The sequence below is a fragment of the Thermobia domestica genome, chromosome 3 (assembly GCF_964235325.1).
Source record: "Thermobia domestica chromosome 3, izTheDome1.hap1.1, whole genome shotgun sequence".
NCBI classification, from domain to species: Eukaryota; Metazoa; Arthropoda; class Insecta; order Zygentoma; family Lepismatidae; genus Thermobia; species Thermobia domestica.
In genome coordinates, this window is record NC_137456.1 from 328,264,287 (window position 1) to 328,290,064 (window position 25,778).

The following is a 25,778-nucleotide window of genomic DNA, read 5'->3' on the forward strand; positions in this document are numbered from 1 at the left end:
AGTAATCTTGGTAAATGATTTTATCACATCACGTGTGTTTAGAAACTGCAGACAAGTAGCCATGATGACGTTATCATGAATACTAACTCGAACGATACTTATATATGATGCAAAACTGATGACGTTGCAATATCAAGTTCTGACGTGCACCACAATGTTGCCAGAGGTTTTTGTTCTAAACAGTTCCAGTTCTTTACTAATAAGTGCACAAACTTTTAAAAATGTCAACTCGAACTTTGAAACAAAAATTTCAAACAAAAATCTTTGAAACAAAATTTTGAAACGAAAAAAAAATTCAAACAAAAAATTTCAAACCAAAAAAAATTCAAACAAAATTTTGAAGCGAAAAAAATTTCAAACAAAATTTTGAAACAAAAAATTTCAAACAAAAAATTTGGAAACGAAAAATTTCAAACAAAAAATTTTAAACAAAATTTTCGAACAAAAATTTGCAAACAAAAAATTTCAAACGAAAAAAATTTCAAACAAAAATTTCAAACGAAAAAAAATCTCAAACAAAATTTTGAAACGAAAAAAATTTCAAACAAAAAAAATTTTAAACAAAAAATTTTGAAACAAAAGTTGTCAAAAAAAATTTCAAACAAAATTCTCAAACAAAAAATTTCAAACAAAAAATTTTCAAACTAAAAAATTTTTACGTTTCACGGTTAACCGTCAAACTTTATCCGGTTTTTAACTATTCGATTAACAAATAAACGGTTTTGATCATATTTATCATTGAGTGCAAAATGTTGAACGAAAACAAGATTTTTAAATGTAAAACAAAACTTAAAACTGAATACAGCAAAGATTTAAAACTCATCAACCAATCAGATTGCACGAAAGATAGTGATCAACCAATCAGATTGCACGAAAGATAGTGATCAGCCAATCAAATTGCATCAACAATAACTTTGCCAGTGTTGTAGCATGTATTCCCTTAAGACTATGAGTCATAAGTTTCAATAAGGTTAGCTATGTATCCCTGTACACTACCTCATCAAGGTCAATCACGTGGTACAACGTCTTGCTTACGTTTATATTTGGCTGTAATAATCAATACCAATGACGCATTCTCAAATTATCCTACAAAATTTCAATGTACCAATGTCCTGGACTCCTAATCCCATCATAGGTCAATAACTGATCACGTGATCACAATGATTTACCCAAAGAACAATTACCAATTATTGATATGACAATAAGAAATGTACCCCTCCCAAAATTTAAGATTGGTACACAAATACACCTGTGTCTTATGAAAAAGTAATAAATCCTGTACTTATTCAATAATAAAGCCGGTCAATAACCTTTAAATTTTGAATATTTGGCCATAAGAGGAATACCAATGGGTCCTAGAAAACGTTTACCGAATTTTGTTATTTGATAATTCCCAAATTTAAAAGAGAACATAAACATATAGAGGTAATAAACCATATAACGTATTAAATAGGGGTCAATAACATCCGAAATTTGATTTTTGGTAGTTCTTTACCCATGAAAGGGAACAATGTGGACCATCCAAATTTATAGTGGTACATATTGAAGACCTGTACGAAGATACCAAATGCTTATATTAATCAATTTCTAAAACTGAGTGGATAGTCAAGATACCCCTCCCAAATTTTTTAAAGGGTGCATCAATATACCCGTCTTATAATAGGGAATGGACCAATATACATAAATATATAATCATATAAGGTAATAGGACCTCATCCAAGGGGTGAACCAAAATACCAAACACGTGGTTGTAGTAAAATTTGGCAATTTTTTTTACGCATGAAAGGGAACAAGGTGAACTACCCAAATTTATCATAATACATGTTAGGGTCCTATACTATAATTCCAAACATGTAAAAGGGGCAATTTCCAAAATTAAAGGGGTGGGCCAAAGTACCCCTCCCAAAAATTTAAACGGGGTGCACAAATGTACCTATGTCTTATGATAGGAAATGAATCCCCATACGTGACCATATAACGATATAAGGTAATAGGACTTCATCCAATGGAATAAATTAGGTAAAAAAACGAAACACGTGGTACAACGTATTGCTTACGTTTATATTTTGGCAATTTTGTACCCCTAAACGGGAACGAGTTTATAGTAATATATATTAGGGTCTTATACTATTATACCAAATGTTTAAATTGGGCAATTTCCAAAATTTAAGGGGTGGGCCAAGGTACCTCTCCCGGGGTGCATTAATATACCCATGTTTTATGAAAAGTAATGAACCCTGTATACGCCCATATAACCATATAGGATAATAACACCTCATCAAAGGCGATAAATTAGGTCAAAAGTCCAAACACGTGGTTGTACTAAAATTTTGGCAATTTGGTACCCCTAAAAGGGAACGAGGTGGACCACCCAAATTTATAGTAATATATATTAGGGTCCTATACTATTATACCAAATGTGTAAAATGGGCAATTTCTAAAATTGAAGGGGTGGGGCAAGGTACCCCTCCCAAATTTTTCAAGGGGTGCACCAATATACCCATGTCTTATGATAGGAAATAGACCCCTATACATAACCATATAACTATATAATGTAGTAGGACCTCATCCAAGGGGATAAATGGGCCAAAAGAACAAACACGTGGTACAACGTATTGCTTACGTTTATATTTTTGACAATTTTATACCCCTAAAAGGGAACGAGGTGGACCATCCAAATTTATCATAATACATATTAGGGTCCTATACTATAATACCAAATATATAAAATGAGCAATTTCCAAAATTTAAGGGGTGGGCCAAGGTACCCCTCCCAAATTTTTCAAGGGGTGCATTAATGTACCCATGTCTTATGAAAGGTAATGGACACCTGTATACGCCCATATAACCATATAAGGTAATAGGACCTCATCCAAGAGGATAAAATCGACCAAAATCCAAACACGTGGTACTACGTATTGCTTACGTTTATATTTTGGCAATTTTGTACCCCCTAAAAGGGAACGAGGTGGACCATCCAAATTTATCATAATACATATTAGGGTCCTGTACTATAATACCAAATGTTTAAATTGGGCAATTTCCAAAATTTAAGGGGTGGGCCAAGGTACCCCTCCCAAATTTTTAAAGGGGTGCACCAATGTACCCATATCGTATGAAAGATAATAGATTCCTGTATACGCTCATATAACTATATAGGGTAATAACACCTCATCAAAGGGGATAAATTACGTCAAAAACCCCCGAAATTTGAATTTTTGGCAATTTTTTACCCATGAAAGGGAACGACATAGACACCCAATACTGATAGAGGTACATACTATGGTCCTAGGCTACCACACCAAATTTTTAGATTTGGCAATTTCCAAAATTTAAGGGATGGGCCAAGGTACTCTTCCCAAATTTTTCAAGGGGTGCACCAATGTACCCATGTCTTATGATAGATAATGGACCCCTATACATGACCATATAACTATATAAGGTAATAGGACCTCATCCAAGGAGATAAATTAGGTCGAAAACCAAACACGTGGTATAACGTATTGCTTACGTTTATATTTTGGCAATTTTGTACCCCTAGAAGGAAACAAGGTGGACCGCCCAAATTTATCACGATACATATTAGGGTCCTATACTATAATACCCAATGTTTAAATTGGGCAATTTCCAAAATTTAAGGGGTGGGCCATGGTACCCCTCCCAAAAATTTAAAGGGGTGCATTAATATACCCATATGTTATGAAAGGCAATGGACCCCTGTATACGCCCATATAACTATATAGGGTAATAACACCTCACCAAAGGGGATAAATTAGGTCAAAAACCCCCGAAATTTGAATTTTTGGCAATTTTTTACCCATGAAAGGGAACGACATAGACACCCAATACTAATAGAGGTACATACTATGGTCCTAGGCTACCATACCAAATTTTTAGATTTGGCAATTTCCAAAATTTAAGGGGGGTGGTCCTATGTACCCCTGCCAAAATTTAGGGGGTGGGCCATGGTACCCCTGCCAAAATTTAGAGGGGGTGGTCCTAGGTACCCCTAGGTCATTGACCCCGGACCAAGGTCATTGACCTTTGACCTATGACGTCACAAAAATGAGTTCAAGGTCAAATCGCGCAAACGCGGGGGAGTACTACTGTGTTCCAGCTGTAGTGTTAAATGTGCTAAATCGGTTCATTTTCGTCTTTGTCTTGGCATGTGCAGTGTGTGTAAGATACGAATTTCTGGAGGTATTTTCCTATATTTCGAGTACGTCATATGTCTCAGAAGACGTGGAACATGATATAAGTTTGTTATTTTCACGCGCTATCAGAATTTGAACAATGCATTAAGAGATTTCTTTTCATATGTGTCGACTGTGAGACAATGCCCAAACAAAGAGGGACATTGATACTATCGTGTTCTAGTTACGCTCTACCAAAAGGTGCACCAGATGTAATAGCAGAATGTACAACGTTATTTTCCTAGTTTTCACACGTGAGATGGTGTCCCAGCAGTAGTGCAACATGTTGACATTTGTTCATTAGCTACATGTTGATATCAACACACACATTGTCCACATTTCAATATCGATCATGCGATCCCACTAGTGACATTTCTTTAGTTTACCCAGTTTCTTTGTGAGTCCATTCCACAATTTCAACTTGAAAAATGAAATGAAATCTTTAAGTTTAACGTCCCACGTTTATGCCGTTTAGTCTAAAGGAGACGGTGATAATGAGAAATGAGTGAAATGGTGGAATGAAGAAAGTGGGAGGAAACGGGAGAACCCCGAGAAAACCCACGAGCACGGTGTTTGTCCACCACAAAGTCCACACGGCGCGAGCTGTGATCGAACCAGGGACCCCAAGCACCGGAGGTGAACGCTCTACCACTGAGCTACCGCGCCCCCCAATTTCAACTTGGACTCAGTTGTTGCATCCTTATTGGTATGCAACCGTTGATATCCTATTGCATCGGTTTGAAGGAATATTATTGGTGAATTAGCAATGGCTTTCATGTTCTTGACGCTAATCCTTACATTTCCGACGCTTTGAACTCACGTTTACTGAGTATGAGTGCATTTCTGGGCATTTTTCGTTACGTGTTTCCACACATGTGAATCACTCTGCTTCATCTGTTACACTCTACCGACACTCCAGATGTCTTTCTAGAGCATTTGAGTACAAATTCGCTACAATTAATACTTAGAACGTCACTGTTGGCCAGCATCCGTACCTGGCGATTATGCAACCACACACAACGGGCATAAAGGTGTCCGCCATTTTGTATTTGTTCCAGATATCGACTTAAGACAAATGAATTATTGTTACCTGGTAGAAAGCCTATCAATTCATATCATTTAGACCAAGTTTGATTTGGCAGAGTATTCGGGACTCCCTACGTTCCTTTGGGGAATCCCTTGCGCGTGCACGGCAGGATTGTGAAACATGCAAAATTCAATGGAGCAGGTATGATTTTTTACCCGTCCTCTTTATGTTGGATAGTTTCCGAACTATTGGCGTCCGAAAGTCATTTTCCCACGCTTTCGGCACCTTGTAGATCTGAAACTATGTCCGATAGCAGAAAGTTGAAGAGAACTTTTTTCTTGTCTCAGTGGCAGGAGTCACCTCCCAAGAGTTGTAACATTTATTTTGCAACACCCGATATATATATATATATATATATATATATATATATATATATATATATATATATATATATATATATATCCAACTGGAGATTTCAACGTGTTTGCACGTTTAATGGCCTCTATATGCAAAAAAAGAAACTTTTTGTATCTGTTCATCCAGCCGTTCGTTCTTCCTGATGTATATACGGTACACTCGTCTAGAGGCCATACCGTTTAACGTATCCAGATCAATTTATAAACGTAAGCTTTCACGAGATTCTCTAGCTGACTGTGTGAATGGAGGAGGATGAGATTTTCTTCGTACCCCCAAGAGTAGGGGTATCGTACCTTACTGGACAGTGAAAATCAATATAAATTTTGAATCAGTAAATTTCAATAAATAAATCTCGAATTTCTAAACATATAGCCCTTACCGAAATCAATTTTAAAATTAATTTGCTTGTCTTTTTTTTTTAAGTGATACTCAGGAAGGATGGCACTTTCATTTAGAGCTGTGTATTATGGGTACTCTCAAGCATCTAATCTCATTTTTTTAAATAAATAATCTCAGTAAATTCTGTTTTATTATTAGATGAGAGCAAATTTTTGCTTCAAAATACTTTTCTGTTCATTCGAAAAGTTTCTAACATTAAATTAACCGTAGTAATAATATATATATACTGATAGCATGGGTATCGTATAGCATAAATTTTTCAACGTACAAGTAAATTCGAAAACTACGCATGAGTATTTACACTTGTAACATTTTGTTTAGCTCAATCAGATCTATCATCTTTGGACATTTCATCCGTTAAAAGCTGATAATATTTAAGGAAGCTTTTACGGTATGCTATTTTCTTTTTATTACTTCCCTAGTAGCAAGAAAGTTTTCGGCCAATTGGAGCGTGCTTGGCTTTTGGCTTTCTACGCTTGCATTTGAAACGCATTGTTTCATACAATCTGCGTTTTGTTGTACTTGCAAGCGATGCTATAGACCCTTCGCAGAGCGTCATAGCTTACTGTTCGTTCATTGGCTATTGACTTGACTTGACTTGTTAAACGCTTGCGTCAAGCTTGATTGAAACACGGAATGCAAGGTTGTCTCCATGTAACTTCGTTACTGGAATCGAGCTTGCGGCATGCTTGCACGTTTTCCAATCAGGCTGGATGCAAGCTTGGCCGACTTGCAATTCAAGCTTGCAGCAAGTGGTTTGCAAGTTAACTCTGTTACTAGGGTTTAGTTAAAATGGGGTACAGTGCCTCATTTTTAGAGCACTTACACCCTGGCAGTGGTTGGGTCCCTAGTTGAATCCTGGCCAAGTAAGTTTATGGTAGACAATACCGTATCCGTTCGTTTTCTTGGGGGACTCCCGTTCCCTCGCACTTTACCATTGCACCAATTTTTCCATCATCATTCACTTGGCTCCATCATCCTTCTCCCTTAATCTAATGGGCATAATTGTGGGACAGAGTGGCGGATCTAGAAGTTAAAAACTAAGGGGCCAGCCAGAACTCAGATTGTGATAGGTATATCATGAGTTTATGCAAATTATTTTAATTTCAAATCCGTTCACGCGCTTCGTTAACAGAAACTAGGAATATCTAAGGTTTCAAAAATTTCCTACAAAGATAAAAATGCAACGCTTACCACAAGCTTTCAAAATATATATAATAATACTTCAATTATTTTTCTCACTCAAGAAACTGGGGTGACCCCAAGCCACGCGGTTAGATCCACCACTGATGGGACGTTAAATTGAAAGACTTGATTTCATTACTTGACTAGGTTATAGGTATAATCTGCGTTGATAATTAACTTTGTTAAATGTTGATCTGTTTTTAGAAAGCAATAGATTTTACCATTAAATATTCTTTTTTTTTTCATTCTAGTCTTTCCCAATCTGCGCTTTTATTCTTCTAATATTTACCCAATGATTGTCATTTCAACTTTAAACATTACTCTCCCTGCCTCCTAATCAACCAAATATCATTCGCTCTTACAATACTGCTTCATAGAAGACTGTGTAGGAATTTCTAAACAAATACCGATGAGTGATACATTGATTTTCTTTTATGGCTCATAAAAGAAAATAACAAAATAGATGGCACTGCTTTGACTGACAAAATGAAGGTGTTCATTTTTTTTCCATTTGCCGTTCCACAAAAGTTTCTTTTTCGTCTTCCTAGAAATACATCGATTTCAAATAGAACTATGTTTGTTTCGCTGCTTTTGTTTTGGCTGGCAGGAAAATTACATGTCTTTTGCGTGGCAGAGAAACATAACCGTCTGTACTTGTTACCTTATTGCATCCCGTTTTAGTAAAATTGGCAACGTTGTTTCTTTACTACAATATTACGGAAGTGGTTGTTTGTTAATTCAGTGTTGCGAACCTGTGAGATTATTTGGAAAATGTTTTTAAAAATTTTGATCAGAAAGCCAGATGGGAAAGCGTTATTTCGATGTGATGTCCCACGTGTAAAATTATATAAATAATAAGCTATACCATAGTAGTATCATATTTATTTCATGCTAACTATAATGTTCTATTAAATTTATAGCATGATTCTCTTGTTCATAATAAAACTAGTTAAAACGCCTATTGTTCACACGGGGAGAACATATTTTTTTAATATTTCAATCCTCTTTCCCTTAAGATACTCATTCCGATGAAAGTTTCATATTAAAATTCCATATGATGCTCTACGCTTTGTATAAATTTCGGAATATCATCTTCTCCTTAAACACATCCGTTAATCAAATTGACATAATAAAAAAACTCCAGCATGAGGTGAGTAGTAACTGTGTTCCAAAAGGGGGCCACGGTGGCTCAGTGGTAAAGCGTTCATGTCTAGTGCATGAGATCCCTGGTTTGATCCCAGTTCGCGCCAAATGAATCTTGTGGCGGACAAATATCATGTGTGTGTGTGTTTCCCAGGGGGTTCTCCCGTTTCCTCCCACTTTCTTCATTCCACCATTTCATTCATTTGTCATCATCACCGTCTCCTTTAGCCTACCAGGCATAAACGTGGGACGTAAAACTAAAAGATTTCATTTCACTTTTTGTGTTCTAAAAGTCATTTTAAAAGCGGGTCATCTGCTTTTCCGAAACCGCAATCTATATTTTCTTATGTAATATAGATTCCATATATCGATCATTTGTATATCTTGTTTTCACCGCTTCTTAGCTTATCCCCCCCATGCAGATGAGACTTGAAATTGGATTTAAACAGCATCGAGAGTGTAACTATTCACTTCACGAAAATTATGGATTCGATACTGATGTCGGCCGTTTTCTATTATTATAAAATGACATCCCCCTCTTATACCGTTAAGATTTGTATTTTAAAAAAAATGTGTTTACGGTGCTCAAAACGGGCGAATCCGGACGTTTAGGGAAGAGTGAATTCGGACACGTTTATTACGTTAAAGTGAATCCGGACAATGTAATTAATGAACTAAGAGGATTCAGAACATTCTCTCCTCTTTCGCTTTTCACGTTTATGAGTGTGAAATAGTACATGAGGTGTATTGCTTATTTCTACCGTCTATTCATTTTTGCCATAAATAGGCTCCAAGGAATCACCAGAAAAAACTATAAAATTATCTTAGGATCTACAAACACAACTAAATTACAGAATGCTAATCATAAGGTGCTCAAAAATTCTACACTAGTGAATGGCTACATCATCTGGTATATTCCCATTTGATCCGCAATAATTTCGGGAACATGAATTTCTTTTGTCGAATGAATATGATCCTCCACCAGCTGGAAAGAATTCCTCTTCTGTGTCATCAGACTCATCCCTAAACACGTCTCAATCACCTTCAGAGTTCTCACTTAACCGATTTCTATCATTTCCTGTTGTTGCTTCTTCCAAACCCACAACCCAAAGGCTAGGAGTTGCTAAAAGATTAAATGTCACGAATTGCACTTTGTTTCAAACTGTCTTCTCAAACACAATCGAAGGTATGGTTGAGAACAACTGTGTATTTTATGGAAAGTATTATTACGCACCATCATCAAGCAAAAGGTGAACCATCACCCGTAGTTCCTGGGTGTACTGTACTGTGTGTAAGACCTGGTTTCATGAAGGATGTGTGGAAGATGATAAGGAACTATATTTTATCTGTGGACGATGTGTCTCAATTATGACTAGTGCTTCACGAAACTGGCAGACGTTATTAACGCAAATAATAATAATAATAATAATAATAATAATAATAATAATAATAATAATAATAATAATAATAATAATAATAATAATAAATGCTAGTCTTACGCACACATATTATACATTTTACTAATAATCTAGTTGTTAGTAGCAAAAAATAGTAGTACAATGTAGTTCTAAAGGAAACAAATGTGATTACTATGTTTAATGATTACACGCTAAAGTGGTAGTTATTGTACATTTAGCTTACAGTTTCAACAGTAATTAGTATAGAAATTGCTATGTTAGTAGTTTGAATGTATTTATCATGTATTTATATTCTCTACTTATCATGTTAGAATGTTAGTGTAGCAAGATAGTAAGCTAAAATATACCTATCAAGTATATATCTTCCTTCAAAGTTCAATGTCCGGAATTGCCAACCTACTGTCCGGATTCATCCTTCCAAATTTGCAAACCAGATATTTTGTCAACTTTCAGAAAATTATTATTTTTTATTTCTTAACATGATATTCCAGGAAAACTTTATCAGTTGTACTTGCATACCAACATATCATTAAATAATATGACGAAATACTGGACATTTTCGTTTAGCGGGGTAGTAGTAAGAGAAAGAAACATCAGAACTGTCCGGATTTACCCAAATTTACCCTATAAAGTAAAAGAAAATATTAAGAAACAGACGTGTTTTTCTATTATATGAACATTAGCTATGACTTAAACTTATTTTTTAATTGTAATGTATATTTATATTCATTATTTCGAGTTACATTTTAATGCCTATTTTACTGCCTACTTTTTAAAATTTTAAGTGTCTATTTGACTGCCTGTTTTCCAGATTTGTAATGCCTAAATATCCGGTCTCAAGTCATAATCATTCACTTTGATTAATCATCCATCCCCATTAGCCTAAAGGGTATAACGTGGGACGTTAAACTAAAGGTTTTACTTCATTTATATAATATAACAATGAATGCATAGGAATTTACTGGAATTTCACTGTTAAATGAATTAAATAAACGTTTTGATGCTAATGATGAGAAAATAATACAGCCAATTAAGATAACAAATCAGATTTATGAGTGTGTATTATTTTGTACACAGAAAACCAAAAAAGAATAAAAAGAGATCTTTTATTGGACATATATATTTATAATTTACTAGCAGAATACTAGTTCTTCACACGGAGAGAGTGCGTTTTATTTTGATATAAAGGGCTGCATTTGGATTTAAATTGCATCGGAAGTGTCAGTGTTCGTCTCAGCGATACCGCAACTATGGATTTGACACTAATATGGGTCATTTTTGATCACTATATACATACATACATACATACATATATATATATATATATATATATATATATATATATATATATATATATATATATATATATATATATATATAGATAGATAGATAGATAGATAGATAGATAGATATCTCCCTCTCCTTCCTATACCCCTAAGTTGCACCATCAGAGTGAAACGATAAAAACTATCCTAGGCCCTAACCTCATACAATCTGAAAAATTGATCGAGATCCGTCGCGTGGTTCATGCGTTATTAAGTCACAAAAATAGTCACATTCATTTTTGATCATTTTTAAATACCTCCTCTCTTATCACCTAAGTTGCATTGTCAAAGTCAATTGATAAGATCCATCCCAGGCTTGAATCTCATCTACTGTATATGGCAAATTTGGTCGAGATCGGTCGGGTGGTTCAAGTATTAATAAGCTTTTTTTAAATATATATATATATATATATTTCCCTACTCCCCCATTCCTACGTTGTACTGTGAAAGTAAAATGATTAAAACCTTCCCATATCCGAACTTCATCTGTGTTGAAAATTTAATCGAGGTTGATCTGGTGGTTCAAGAATTATTAAGTCACAAACATTGTGACTTTCATTTGTAGTATGACAACTTAAGGTAACCTAGTTTGTCACACTGCTAAACGCGCTTCTCTCGATCTGTCCCTGCCTTGCCTTGCGTGACGAATCGTGCTGTCACGTGATCGTGGTCACCTGTGATGATGTGTGGTTCTTTCTATCCGTTGCCTGTTCTATTTGAAAGTCACGAACAAGGACGCAATAAAGCACCAGACAAAACAACGCATTCATTAAAAAAAAAAAAGAGAGAGAGAGAGATTTTGCTTCAGTCTGCTCTTGACCTGTGTGTTTAGTGTTGTCTGAAAACAATGGAGTTCCCGCCTTTTTGTCGTGCTTCGTAAGGTGCTCAAGAATCAATGAACATAAAGCAAAATAACACATGAGTAGTTAATTAAGGGTTTCCTCGGGTACTCGTGTTTTCTCACACATTCTCATTTCATCAATTCTTCCATTATCATTCCATTTAGATACTAACATACTACATATAATACAAAATTTACAATTTTTCTTCTGCTTTGTTTTTGATAAGTGAAAGGAGATAATGAAATGCAACTTACTACAATCATAGATAATGTTATTCTACAACAGAAAACATGAATCTGAAGAATTTTCAGTGTTGCCATCCATAGGAATTACACTGTTGCCGCAATAACATTTCTCCCAAAATCTAAATTAAGGCAGTGACTAGAGGAGCGAACTCAACTCCATTTTATTACGTATTATGTGGTTTTGGTACCCTGTGAACTACGTTTAAAATAACATTATTATTTAATTTTAATAATTGTCTGTTAAAACTATTTTTGTTTATTACAAACTAAATAGAACTATTATTTAAAAAGTAGTTAACAGGATTCCAAGACAGCATGATACGTAATCAAATGCAATTGAGTTCGTTTCTATAGTAGCTGCCTTAATTTAGATTTTGGGTGAAATGTTATTCTGGCAACACTGTAATTTCTATGGATGGCAGCACTGAAAATTCTTCAGATTTATATTTTCTGTTCTAGAATAACATTATCTATGATTGTGGTAAGTTGCATTTCATTATCTCCTTTCATTTATGAGAAACAAGCAAAAGAAAAATGGTAATTTTTTGTATTATTTTTAGTACGTCTCTTAATCCTTTAGCCTAAAGCCTAAGGCTCTTAATCCTTTAGCCTAAAAGTCATAATCGTGAGTTGTTGAACTGCAAAATAAAAGATAATAATGCCTAAGGAAACTATTCATTATTTTTATAATCATCGTCGCAGAAAAATATTCACTTCTGTCAGATCTAGTTAGAAATCAAAGAATGGCGACTAGTTGAGAAGAGAAATTGCAAAAATCTCAAAAACTGTATGGAAGACAAAATATGGATTAGAAAGAGCAAAGCTTGTAGTATATCTACATCACTTCGTCAGGTGTCATTATTAATTATTCCTGTAAGAGTATACCAGTGGCGTAGGGAAGGGGGGCAGAGGCACCCCCCCAAAGAGATCCGACAATGTACTGTGGCACTTTGATGTTTGTAATTTTTTATATATTTTTATGTTTATATATTTTTTGTTTGTAATTTTTCTATATGTACCTATAACAGCGCTTGCCTCCCCCCCAAACACACATCCTGGCTACTTGATTTCAATTGCCCTACCGGTAGAGCAATGGCACTCAGCAATATTCATAATAGAATTCACTGCCAATTTTTGAACCATACATATTCTTAGCACTCATATTTATTAATAATTATGTATATAGGTAAAAATAAATAAAAGTTTGGTCACAAAAATGCAAATGTTGGACGCTTAATATGAGGAAGGCCTTTGCACTCTTCATGTTTCCATGACAAACAATTCCTACATCTTCTCTGGTGTCCTTATCGTTCTAATTAATTCTTGTTATACAGTCAGCTTCAAATGCTTATGTTGTGAGAGGTTTCGCACTTCTCACACATCTTAATGATAAAGTAGCACTGAAATACCTATCATTGCCAGATAGTCATCATCATCGCCATAGGAATTCTGTCATTGTTGGCAGGTCACTTGCTGCAACTCAGAAACTTCCATGCTGTACGGTCTTCCGCTAACCTCTTTGTCTCCACGTACGATTTTTCTGTTTTGATATCGTCAAATAATTGTAGTCTCCTTCGCAACTCCCTCTCTTTCCTGTCACCATACCCTCTAGCAAGTATCTCATGATAAAGTTCCTTCTTAGCTAATGTCCCAACCAGTTTCTCTTCCTTTTTTTTAATAATATCTAAAATTGTCCTTTTCTTCCGCAGCATTTCTAACGCCTTTTCATTAGTTTTCCGTTCGACCCAGCTAACTCACTCCATTCTTCTCTACACTCACATTTCCAAAGTTTTCAATTCGTTTTTCATCATTTTTGCGTAATGTCCATGTTTGTGCTCCATATAATACAATACTCCACATGAAGCATTTTATTAATCTTTTTCTCAACTCTTTATCCAAAGTCCCACAAAATAGTCTTTTCTTCCTCCTAAAGGCCTGTTTTGCCATTTCTATCCTTGCTTTTATTTCACGTTCACACTTCATATCATCACTAATACTACTACCCAGATATCGAAAACAAATCATCTGGTCTACTTTCTTCCCTCCTCCCATTTAACACTGATTGGTTCGTTCCAGTCACCATGGGCTTTGTTTTTCTAACATTTTTCAACCCATATTCTTCACAGCACAATAGTCGTTATATTTTTTTTTTCTGGAACAACATTAAACATTTGCCTTGGAATATTTACAAAATAACGAGCAGATACCATCACTATATCTGTAAAAATTGCAAATCTCTAATTGAAAGTTTAAGTACACTTATCTTGCGCTCTTTGTCCTCAAACTTTTGCTGCATTTCATAGCTTATTGCAACCTGCTTTCGGTCCTGTCAACTCTGCAACAGCTGCCTTTTAAACGGTGACTCTTACAAGGAAACCGATTCAAGTGTGACACGAAATTGTGGATTAGTTTATACGCAATCCAAGTGTTTTGTGAACCATGTATTCCTTTGGAGGGAAAAACCCTCGATCTCAACCGTTCCGAAGATATAGGAGAGTAAGAGGAAAGCTTTTGCTCTGATATTTTTTGTATTTTCGACTATGTTGCGAGTGAATATATTTTTAAAAATGCATATAAACGTTAAGAAAGATGCACTAGAGCAAATAAAAATTATGTTGAATGTTGAGGTGAATGGCGTAGCTTTTACCCGAGGTCCAAAACAGATGGGGCTATGAAAAATAACAAACGCCATTGACAACGAAGAACAAAATGGTTGTAAATGTAGTCTAGTTTTAGCGGCAATTTTAGAAATTTTCACATATTGTAATTTAGCTTCAAATTGTATTTGAATCCCCCTCCCGAAAGGTTTTAGACCCCTTCCGAAATAAATTCCTGCGTACGTCCCTGGATATTACTTGCTAATATATCATGTCTTTAGTTCGTTGAAAACGACAAAAGATGTTATGAAAATGTAATAATTGTATTGATAATGGAACAGAGACGTTATTAAGTGAACAAAAATATAAGGTCATATTCTGTGCAAAAGCACTACAGAGAAACAAATAAAGTAATATGAAACATAAGCACACATTGTTTATTGTTGCAAACGTCCATAATTTTTTACATTTTTCATCCTATTTGACCTGATGATGTTTTTATTCGATTCAGCCTACCAAGAAACCTATACATAGACACTTTACACGCCTATTTCAGGCAACAATGGAACTACATTATTTTCGCCTTACCCCTCCAAAAGATTCTTCCCCTAGAATTTCCATGGACTCTTCGGTTTTGTAACCCTCATGTCTAAGACGACGTATTACTAAAATTTCGTGGATGAAAGAATTCTTCATTTTAAAAAGTCTCTTTTACTTGTACTATCGCCAAATTTTCAAAAATTCACACAATATCCGAGCCCAGCCTTCCCTTATTCCTCTATATCTTCAGAACGATTGATATCGAGGGATTTTCCCTCTAATGGATTTAATTGAATACAGAAACACTTCGTTTGCGCATAAACTCGCCCACAATTTCGTATTACTAGAATCGGTTTCCTCGTTAATATTAAATCCTAGTAAGACAGGTTAGGCCCACCTTGGACGCTACGAAACAGCTGCAGAGGTCTGAATGCCTTTAACGGACAATCCCATTTCTAACCGATGAGAGATCCGAATCAAAACCTAAGATGATAATATATATTCGAAAGCCAAGCCAAATATCCGGAATCCAAAAATCCAAATATCCTACCGCAGGCGCTCAAGTAATGGGGGCATTTTTTTTTTAAATCCATTTTGGTCAATCAAGAATAGGACTGATGCGTAATTTTTAATAGAGGTCTTGATATGGGCCTTTATAGTATTTATTTCAGTATATGTTAATTAAGAACAGTAATTTTGTTTATTATTTTATTGTAATTTTGTGACATAGAACAAACCTTTAATTATAATGATCACTTCAAAAAATTATAATGAATACAAAGTAACTCTAGTACTTTCTATAACGTATTTCAAATTAATATATATACACAGTCTTTAAAACATAATATCTGACTAATTGAAGCAGGTAGTTGTAAATTTTTTACGGTGTTGTATACCTTAAGGTCGTATGTGTTTTCTTGGCAATAAAGGTGTGGGTACTACCTACAATACTTGAATTTTGTCTTGGTGTTATGGATTTTCTCGATTGTACTTTCCCTAATTTTGGCTTGATTTGAGTGTAGTCCCTTTCAGCAGCGAGGGACATAACACGTAGGTCTACAACTTAACGTGGGATCCGAACCACATGAGCTCTCACTAAGAGTCAAATCTGGGTCTCCCACGCCGAAGGAGCACACGCTATCTACATAGCCAAGAGGAAGCTCCTCAGTTTCCCTGAAAGATGGAGAGGATAAAGAGATCCACCTTTTTCTGCGGCCTTAAGCCCACTAGACGTCCTCCTTTGGAGCTCACTAGTACCTATGTGGGTAGCGTACTTGCCTTCATTGTGGGAGCCTCGGGTTCGATTCCAGGAGGCAGCTTTTGTGGTTCGAATTCCACGTTAAGCGGTAGATCCACGTTTCATATAGTCTCGCTGCTGAACGCAAACGCTAAACTTAAACCCAATCCAACCTCTTTCTTTAAGGAATCTTAAATAATCCTCTTTTGAATGATTATTTAGAGAAGTATTGAAAGATTTCAAGATTCAATTTTTAGCATTGTCTACATTTAGGATCTTTATACGAGGGCCATCCGGAAAGTGGTACCCGTTTGTGCAATAAAGACACAGTAGTACATATTAACAAATATACACATTTTTATTGGAAAGAGCATACTTTACACTACTTCTCCACATAATCACCAAGCAAATTGAGGCATTTGTCATACCGTGTGACGAGTTTTTGTATTCCAGCGTCATAGTCCTCCGCCGCCAGCGTATTGAGATACGTAGTCACGCCTCGTTTAAGTTCTTCATCGCTGTCAAATCTTTTTCCCGCCAGAAAGTCTTTAAGCTTCGTAAAGAGATGAAAATCCGAAGGGGCCATGTCTGGGCTATACGGTGGATGATCGAAGGTTTCCCACTTTAATTGCTGCAGAATTTGTTGTGTTTTCGCAGCTGCATGGGGCCTGGCATTGTCATGAAGGAGAATGACGCCTATAGACAACAGACCTCGCCGTCGATTTTGTATTACCCGCCGTAATTTCTTTAATGTTTCACAATACGCATTTGCATTAATTGTGTCTCCACGGGCCATAAAATCAATGAGCAGTACACCTCATCGATCCCAGAATATGGTTGCCATGAGTTTCCTGGTGGACGGAACTCTCTTCAATTTTTTTGGTTTGGTTGGTGAATGAGCGTGATGCCACTCCATGGACTGTCATTTACTCTCAGGTGATGCATAACAAATCCATGTTTCGTCCTGTGTAATGACGCGATTCAGGAAAGAGTCTCCTTCATTGGAATAACGTCCCAGAAACGTCAGTGCTACTGCCATACGCTTGGTTTTGTGCTCATTTGTGAGCATGCTAGGGACCCACCTTGCACAGATTTTTGAATAATGCAGATGGTCTTTGACAATTTCATGAACAATTGTTCTAGACACATTAGGAAAATGTTCACAGAGTTCATCAATTGTGACGCGCCGATCTTTCCTCACGCATTCGTCTACTGACCTCAGCCGTTCGTCTGTAATGACAGATGGTCTCCCTGAACGCTCCTCATCGTGTGTACTCCCCCTCCCCAGGTTGAAGTTGCGACACCAGCGCCGAACAGACGACTCGTCCATCACATTGTCTCCATACACCTCCTTTCATTGGCGATAAATTTCACAAGGTCGAACGTTTCGTGCATTAAGAAATTTAATCACGGCTCTCACTTCACAACTGGCGGGGTTCTCAATTCGTTTAATCATTATAAACGAGCACAGACACAACACAGACACTGCTAGCGTCACGCAACCTCGCACAGAGCAGGCAGAAATGCCACTGACGCGGTCCGACCTTGCCCAGCGGCTCCCCGAGTCGTCAGCGCTTCATGCAGCGCAAATGGTAGCACTTTTCGGATGGCCCTCGTAACAGTGTTGCCAGATTGGGCTATTGTTGGGTTTTTTAGTACCCACGATAGCAAAATTTGAAATTGGGTGACACGCTACTTTTGAGCTATTTTTAATTATTTGCAGCCTATAGCTCTTAATAATATCTTACTTTGTTATTTTCATAATGAAATAACAAATTATTAATTTTATATAATGCAACAAAAGTTTTGTCTGATGAATATTCTATTCACAACGAAGAATAGTTCTAGTAAAATAAGCATGTGTGATACTATTCCCTGTTCAGCGTAAGCTCTAAACTCCGATAAACAAAATATTTGTATCCTTCCGCTTGTCGCAAGTACGATTGGCTAATGATGGAGTAAATTATACAAGTGTATTTTGACAATACTGTCTCGTGTTGTCCAGATACTTACAGCAGGAGCAGAAAAGAACGAAAAAAGCTCAAAAGATTTTTTTTTTAAATTTGAACTTCGCTGTAAACAATTGTTGCTTAGTGAGTAAAGTTTACCTTGTTGCTTGTTTCACCACAACACTCGCGGAACCGGGATTCATGTGATCCATCTTTCAGACTTAAAAGCAGAATACGCCTCCACAGTTGAATTGGCGCCATAATTACTGCGCATGCTTAGTGTTTATTTGTATTGTTTCATTAACGACACTCGATTGCAGTATTATTAGATAATCCGTATTATATTTTTGTCATTTATAATAATGTAGTAGTTTTATATGAAGCTTCATAGTGAAAGTAATAATCAAATCATATGAACTATTTTGCGGAGGAGTACAAGCGTCGGTAGGCCAACAGCAAATCAGCGAGATTTGGTTTCACGTGCCTTTGTTTATCGCAGTTCAGAGCTTAGGCCGAACAGGGTTTAGTTTAATCCTTATTTCACTACATTTTAATCTCGAGATCTGACAGCACTAGACTTCTGTTGAGTTTAAGCTGTTGCAATATCATTGACCGTGTTGGCGTCTCAGGAATGTCTAGGTCTAATGATTGTACGGAACTGTGTAAACGTGAACATCGCAAATTTAATTGTGTTACTGTATTATCCATATTAATAAAATGGCTAAGTAAAGCTACAATAAAAACTTCCAAAATGCATGGCTCCCAGATAAAGAATTTAGTGAATGAATTAAGGAAATGAAAAATCATACTATAAACGTTGTAAAGTGTATTTAAGAGCTAGAAAATTGACTTAAGTAGATATCTCCTTGGAAATCAGAAAGGTCGCTCATTGTATACTAACTACATCTACCCAGTTCGCTCCACACTGCAGTTCTACAAGTCGATGCAGTGTTGCCACAGTCCAAGCTCTGGAGTGGGCTGAAAAATAGTACCAAATTGAAACAAAAAGGGCTGAATTCATTATCCTATATCAGTGTTAATAGTAGACTACATGGCTCTATAACACGAAACTAAAAGAGGTAAAGTTATAGAACACTCGCCCCCTGTTCTTTTTAAAAAATATCCAAGAGGATCCCGAACAACCGTGGAAGTAAATGAAACTTTTCTCGCACGTAGCAACTATAACAGAGACCGCAAATTAAAGGGGAAAACAATTATCATCTTCGGTATGTATTGTAAGGAAATCAAACGCGTCTCTATTTCAAAGTGACCAATACACCAAAATCGTGTAATAACCATATACATAAAAGTAGGAACAAATCAATCATCTCCGAGTTCGTGTGTAAACAGTACATTATAATAAAATATTAAAATATAAATTATTGCATTTATTCTCTCTTATTTCACGACCGAAGGAGGATAGTTGAATGTAAGAAGAATATAAGGTATTCTGACATTTGTAAAAGGTATACTGACATATGTAACGAAGAGTCTTACTGACATTTTTAAAAACGTGACAAGTATTTGTTAAATGGTGCTGAACTGGGTAGAATTGTACCAACTTTTTCACAAAAGGGGCTGAAAATGACAGCGTGGTACCAACGGGCCGTTGAATGACAAAAAGGGCTGAATTTGGTACAATTGTACCAAGTGTGGCAACAGTGAGTCGATGTAATATGCAGTTTGCCCTAAGACACCACCGCTAGTGTGAACTTCAGTCGCCTCCTAATCGTTGGCAACTCAGACATCTGACGTATTTCCAGCTCCAGGTGTTTCTATTAAATCGATGTATATGATTAGTAAAAGTGTATACTTGTAAAATAATTCCCTTTTATGTTTAGGGTACAAATAGTTCAAATAGCGGTACGCTAGTTTTAGAGCACAACCTCGCTACTTTTTGAGCTTCGGATCTGGCAACACTGCTTTATACCTTTACCATATAATAATTTTATGCCTTTAACATAATATAATTTTGAAAGAAATCATATTTTGAAGGGAACTCCTATACGAAGACCATTCAGTAGGTGAAACAAGTTCTGTGGTTTCCCCAGGCCTCACGCCCCACACTCGTGAGGTCAGGACTCCTTAAAGGGAAAGCTTGGCGATTCACGAAAGTAACAAATGTGCAATTTCTGATGCATTCTTATCATTCAAAATATTTAAGAAAATTAGAACACTGTGTTATAATATAGTTTTACGACTTTATACTGTTAATATGGCAAAATATAATCACTATCATCACAATTTCTCCCTGGATCCCTGGTTTGATCCCAGCTCACACTAAGTAGACTTTATGGTGGACAAACACCGTGTGCATTGGTTTTTCCCGTTTCCTCCCAATTTTATCCTCTCACTATTATTATCCATCTCATCATCAGCTTCTCTTTCCCTTAGCCTTGGTGCATAATGCTGAGTTGGTAAACTCGAAGAAATAAACAAATAATCGCTATCATTGGCACAAAATAATTTACTCAATCTGAATATTACATTTTTACTTACATCATTGGTTCCGCTCGTAGATGGGGTAACCCTGACCTAAATCCACTTTGAAGAAACTCCAAAAGTAATTTTATCATAAGGAAGCAGTTCTTGTAAGATTTGGTTATACCTTTATCTAGTTTGTGTCAGAATTTTGACTTTATATACTAGAAGTTTGATTTTTCGTTTATGCTATTTTAAATTGTCACGCTACAAACATTAAGAATACGGAAATTTCTATATTTACCATCAGTATAAATCAATAATGTAGCATTAACTTTTTCAACATTGTCTCTTAGTCTTCGAAATTATGATTAAAAGTTACACTTTTAATCAAGGTATTAAATATATCTGTTACATATACATTACCTAATAGTAATGACACTTTAGAAAAGTGTGTCTAGTCTAAAAAGTGTGTTATTTAGTAACATAAATGTAATTGAAATATGTTCATCTCGTCCCCTAAAACCAATACTAATAGTTGTTTTCTTTCTTTTTGCAGTGGTGACCTCTTTCGAACTGCGGGCGCCTGCAGATCACACGGCCCTTTGTGGCGATTTGGTAGTGTGGTACAACATCCCACGACCACCAGATGTCACCACAATCAGCCCCAACACTGCAACAACACCATTCACTGTGTTCGACAACTTCACAGCAGGAAATTTCGACCCGTCGACTCCGATCAGTGGCGTCTCGTCGGGCGACGACGATGGGGACGCCGAAGAAGATGAAGAAGGAAGTGCGGAATCTGAAGACGATGTCGAAGAAGATATGGAAGTGACTGTAGCGCTGTTGTATAGTGAAATTGGTGACTTGGTTGCCTCGAGACGTGTTCGAGGACCAGGCAATGGGACACTAGTGTTTCGATGTGGACTGATTTCGCACGGTGGTCGGTTTCGGTTTCGTATGGTGTACAAAGGACGAATTGTAGCGGAAAGTGAGTATCTAGACGTGCGGTGGCCAAACGTTACCATTAACGTTACAGACTTTTTGGAAACGTATCCGCAAACACCTGTTCACGCAAGAATAGAGTTTGGTAAAATGGCTTGTTATCCAGCAGCGTTACCGTTTCATTCGTGGATCGAACTTGTATATTGCGGGAAAAACTTAACGGATTGTAATATAACATCACCTAGTCGTCGACTTTTGTACTCGCACGAAATTGTGAAATTTTACAAAACATCTGGTGTGGATATAAAATTGGACTGTTCCCATTTCGGGCAAGCGGGCGCGTATGAATTGTTTCTGGTATCGAATTTAAGTGATGCTCGAATCGTTGCCGCGAGTCACATTATACGTGTCGAGTGGAGTAAACAATTTATTTTTAACGTACTCGCTCCGAGTATTTTCCCGTGTAACGACTTCATATCTGTTTTGTTTGAATATCCTAAGTGTATACTGGAGCACGATACAATACGGGTGTATGCGAAACTACGTGCTGACGTCAGCTCCTTGTATCCACCAACCACAGAAGAGTATGTTGCGCAGAAAACTGTTATCAAGGACCGTCATAGTCTTTTGTTTAGCTGTGATCTGTTCAGTGAGCGTTACATAGAATACTGTTTTGTATATATTAATACAGCATCTACTGGAGCTGTCAATGAAGTCAGAAGAGACTGTGTGTCCACATTACCGGTTAGAGGTAAGTGCTAGTGCACCATTGTTATTTCTACCTTTAAACAACAGTAAACAAAAATAATCGTTGTTCTAACCCATGATTCGTTATAAGTTTCATTACTCTATGTTCCGTCTTACTTGTAAACAACAGTAAGCAATACTAGCAGTTCTAAACTCTGATTGGTTATAAGTCATATTAACTTTTGCTGCTTCTTGCTTTTAAACAACAGTAAACAAAACCTCTTGTGTTCTTCCGGTATTCTAAATTCTGATTAGCTGTAAGCCCTATTACTCCCTGTTTCATCTTGCTTCTAAACAGCGGTAAACAAAACTAATCGTTGATCTAATCTCTGATTGGTTATAAGTACCACTACACTCTGTTCCCTCTTACTTTTAAACAAAATGAAATCTTTCAGTTTTACGCCCCATGGTTACGCCGGCTGGGCTAAAGGAGACGGTGATGATAAGAAATGAGTGGAATGGTAGAATGAGTAAAGTGGGAAGAAACGGGAGAACACCGAGAAAACCCACGCACACGATGTTTGTCCAACACAAAGTTTATTTCGAGCGAGATGAGATCGAATCAAGGACCCAATTCACCAGAGGTGAACGATTTACCACTGAGCCACTGCGGCCCTACGTTTAAACAATAGTAAGCAAAACTACTTGTATTCTCCGCTTTCTAAATTCTGATTGGTTATAGGTCATGTTAAGGTCTGCTCCCTCTCGCTTTTAACCAACAATAAAAAAAAAAAAAACGTCTTGTATTCTTACGTCTATGCTAAATCCTGATTAGCTGTAAGTAATGTTACTCCCTGTTCCCTGTTACTTTTAAATAACAGTAAACAAAACTTCTTGTATGCTTACGTTGTTCTAAACTTTAATTGGCTAATGGCGCTTTATAGTGGAACAGGCAAATGATGCTTGTTCTTTTCAACGAGTCTAGGACATGTAGAGAGTGTACAACAGAAAACTTCCAGTAGCATAGTTATTAAATTTGAAGACAATGAAACTACAATAAAAAACTTGGGGGCGAGGCCAGTGTGGGAGTGTTAACGAAGAATTGACAAATGATAGAGTCACATGTGAAAAGAGGTGCTAATGCTGTTCCAAGGCATTTTCAATATAACATAGTAGTTCATTGGCTTAACCCTATATTGCTATTATATTCATCTAGTTTCTTTCTTTGTTATTTCTCATTACAGCAGCTAAACCCGATAAGTAGACTATTTTCTTCGTCCTCTGTTTGTGAGGTCAAGGTAAACAACATCAACAGCGTCACTCTTCTACGACCTTCGAATATCTGATTGTTTGTCCCTCGTGCAGCCAATGGAATTCTAATTATTAATGCAGAAAATATTAAGAAGTATGTCTGTATATTTTTTTTGTTTATGGGCAAAATTTCCCTCAGGGTAAGCCCGTATAATCATCACTGTTTAGGATTATTTGTTTACACGATATAGATTATATAAACGAGTGATTCATTATTGTACACTAGGTTCTAGGGTTTCACTTGAAAGAATTTAATGTCGAAATCATATAACAGACATGAAACCAATCTATTAATACACTTTTGACTCTAGTGATAGGTCAGTTAATAAAATCAAGAATTAATACACTGAATACGTTTGACAAGATATTACAATGCATTAAAGCACTCATGACACTTAGGTATATTCAACTTCGAGGTCAAACGGCTAAAGCGTTTCGTTACGATTGGATTTAAATTTAGCATCCGTGTTAGTAGCAAAGCTATATGAGACATGAATCTACAGGTTAACATGGAATATGAAACATATGTAGTCACGCCTTGAATCAAACTCTTGTCTTCCATGCCGTAGGTGCGTACGATAAGTGGTTAACCACGAGGGAGCTGATGAAAATGAAGAAAATTGAGTGCTTCAGAGTGAGAAGGGGCTATGCCACAAATAGATAGTTTTGAGAAAAATGAAGTTTTATTAGACTAAGCAGCACCAACAGGAACTGTATCTACATCAAAATTTCAGGTTGTGTGGCATAGCCTCTTCTCACTCTCAGGCACTCAATTATACAGGGTGCGGCACGTAAAACCGGCCTGTAAAGTGAACACATAAAATGAAATGTAATGTATTGAATATGATTAACTACAACACATAAATGAAATGTAATGTATTTAATATGACTACTCACCTTCACAGCAGGTGCTGAAAGTGTCCTCCGCCCACTTCAACACACATGTGAGCACGATTGAGGAGATTCATATATACCCTTGTCAGTTCTTGTGTTGTAATGCTATTGGTGACATCCTGGATCCTGGTCTTGAGTTCTTCAATTGTGTGTGGATTTGTTTCGTATACTCTTCCCTTTAACAGTCCCCATAAGTAAAAGTCACACGTGGACAAGTCTGGTGACCGAGTAGGCGACAAGCCTTTGCTGATTGTCCTCTCTGGTGTAAACATCTCATGCTCAAGGGACAATGATGCAGCTGATGTGTGGCATGTTGCACCGTCCTGCTGAAAGTAACATAACTGACGCCCCTCTTCGGTCAAGTGTGTATAAAACTCCTCCAGGATTCCCATATACACGTCACTGTTCACTGTCGTCTCAAAGAATATGGGCCCAATAACGCATGTGGCGGAAATGGCACACCAAACACCAATCTTCTCATCATGCAAGGGTACCTGGTGGATTGCGTGTGGATTTTCTGTCGACCAATACCGGTTGTTTTGGGAATTTACGTACCCAGACAGGTGGAACCACGCCTCGTCACTCATGATGAGCATTAGTGGATCCAAGAAACAACTGGCAACATTGCTCAACAGCCATGAACAGAAATGCACCCTCTTCTGCAGGTCAGGCTCCTTCAGTTCTTGCACAACACTTATCCGGTACGGTTTTAACTTCAGTCCCCTTAAAACACGTCTGCAACTTCTCTCACTCGCACGAACCTGTTGACTCAATCTCCTGGTTGACTTTCGAGGACTTCTTGTCATTATCTCCTCCACCAGCATCTTTAATTCAGGTGTGCAGACAGATGGTCGTCTGTTCCTGGGAGCATTTTGAACCGATCCTGTACGCCGCCATTTTTCAATCAATTCCTGAATGGTGCTTTTTGCTGGCACAGAACATCCTGGAAATTTCTCCCGAAACAAATTCTTTGTTTTCACAAAAGATCCAGTGAGAATGA

General features: G+C 36.7%; 1 protein-coding gene across 1 annotated transcript in view; it reads left to right on the plus strand.

The window, feature by feature from the left end:
* gogo (thrombospondin-1 like protein golden goal) overlaps positions 1 to 25,778 on the plus strand; it is a 1,102,148-nt gene that overhangs the window by 853,786 nt on the left and 222,584 nt on the right. Inside the window, exon 4 of the mRNA XM_081752697.1 lies at positions 21,498 to 22,637. Coding sequence (XP_081608823.1) covers positions 21,498 to 22,637 — 1,140 coding nt within the window. The remainder of the gene's footprint in view (positions 1 to 21,497; positions 22,638 to 25,778) is intronic.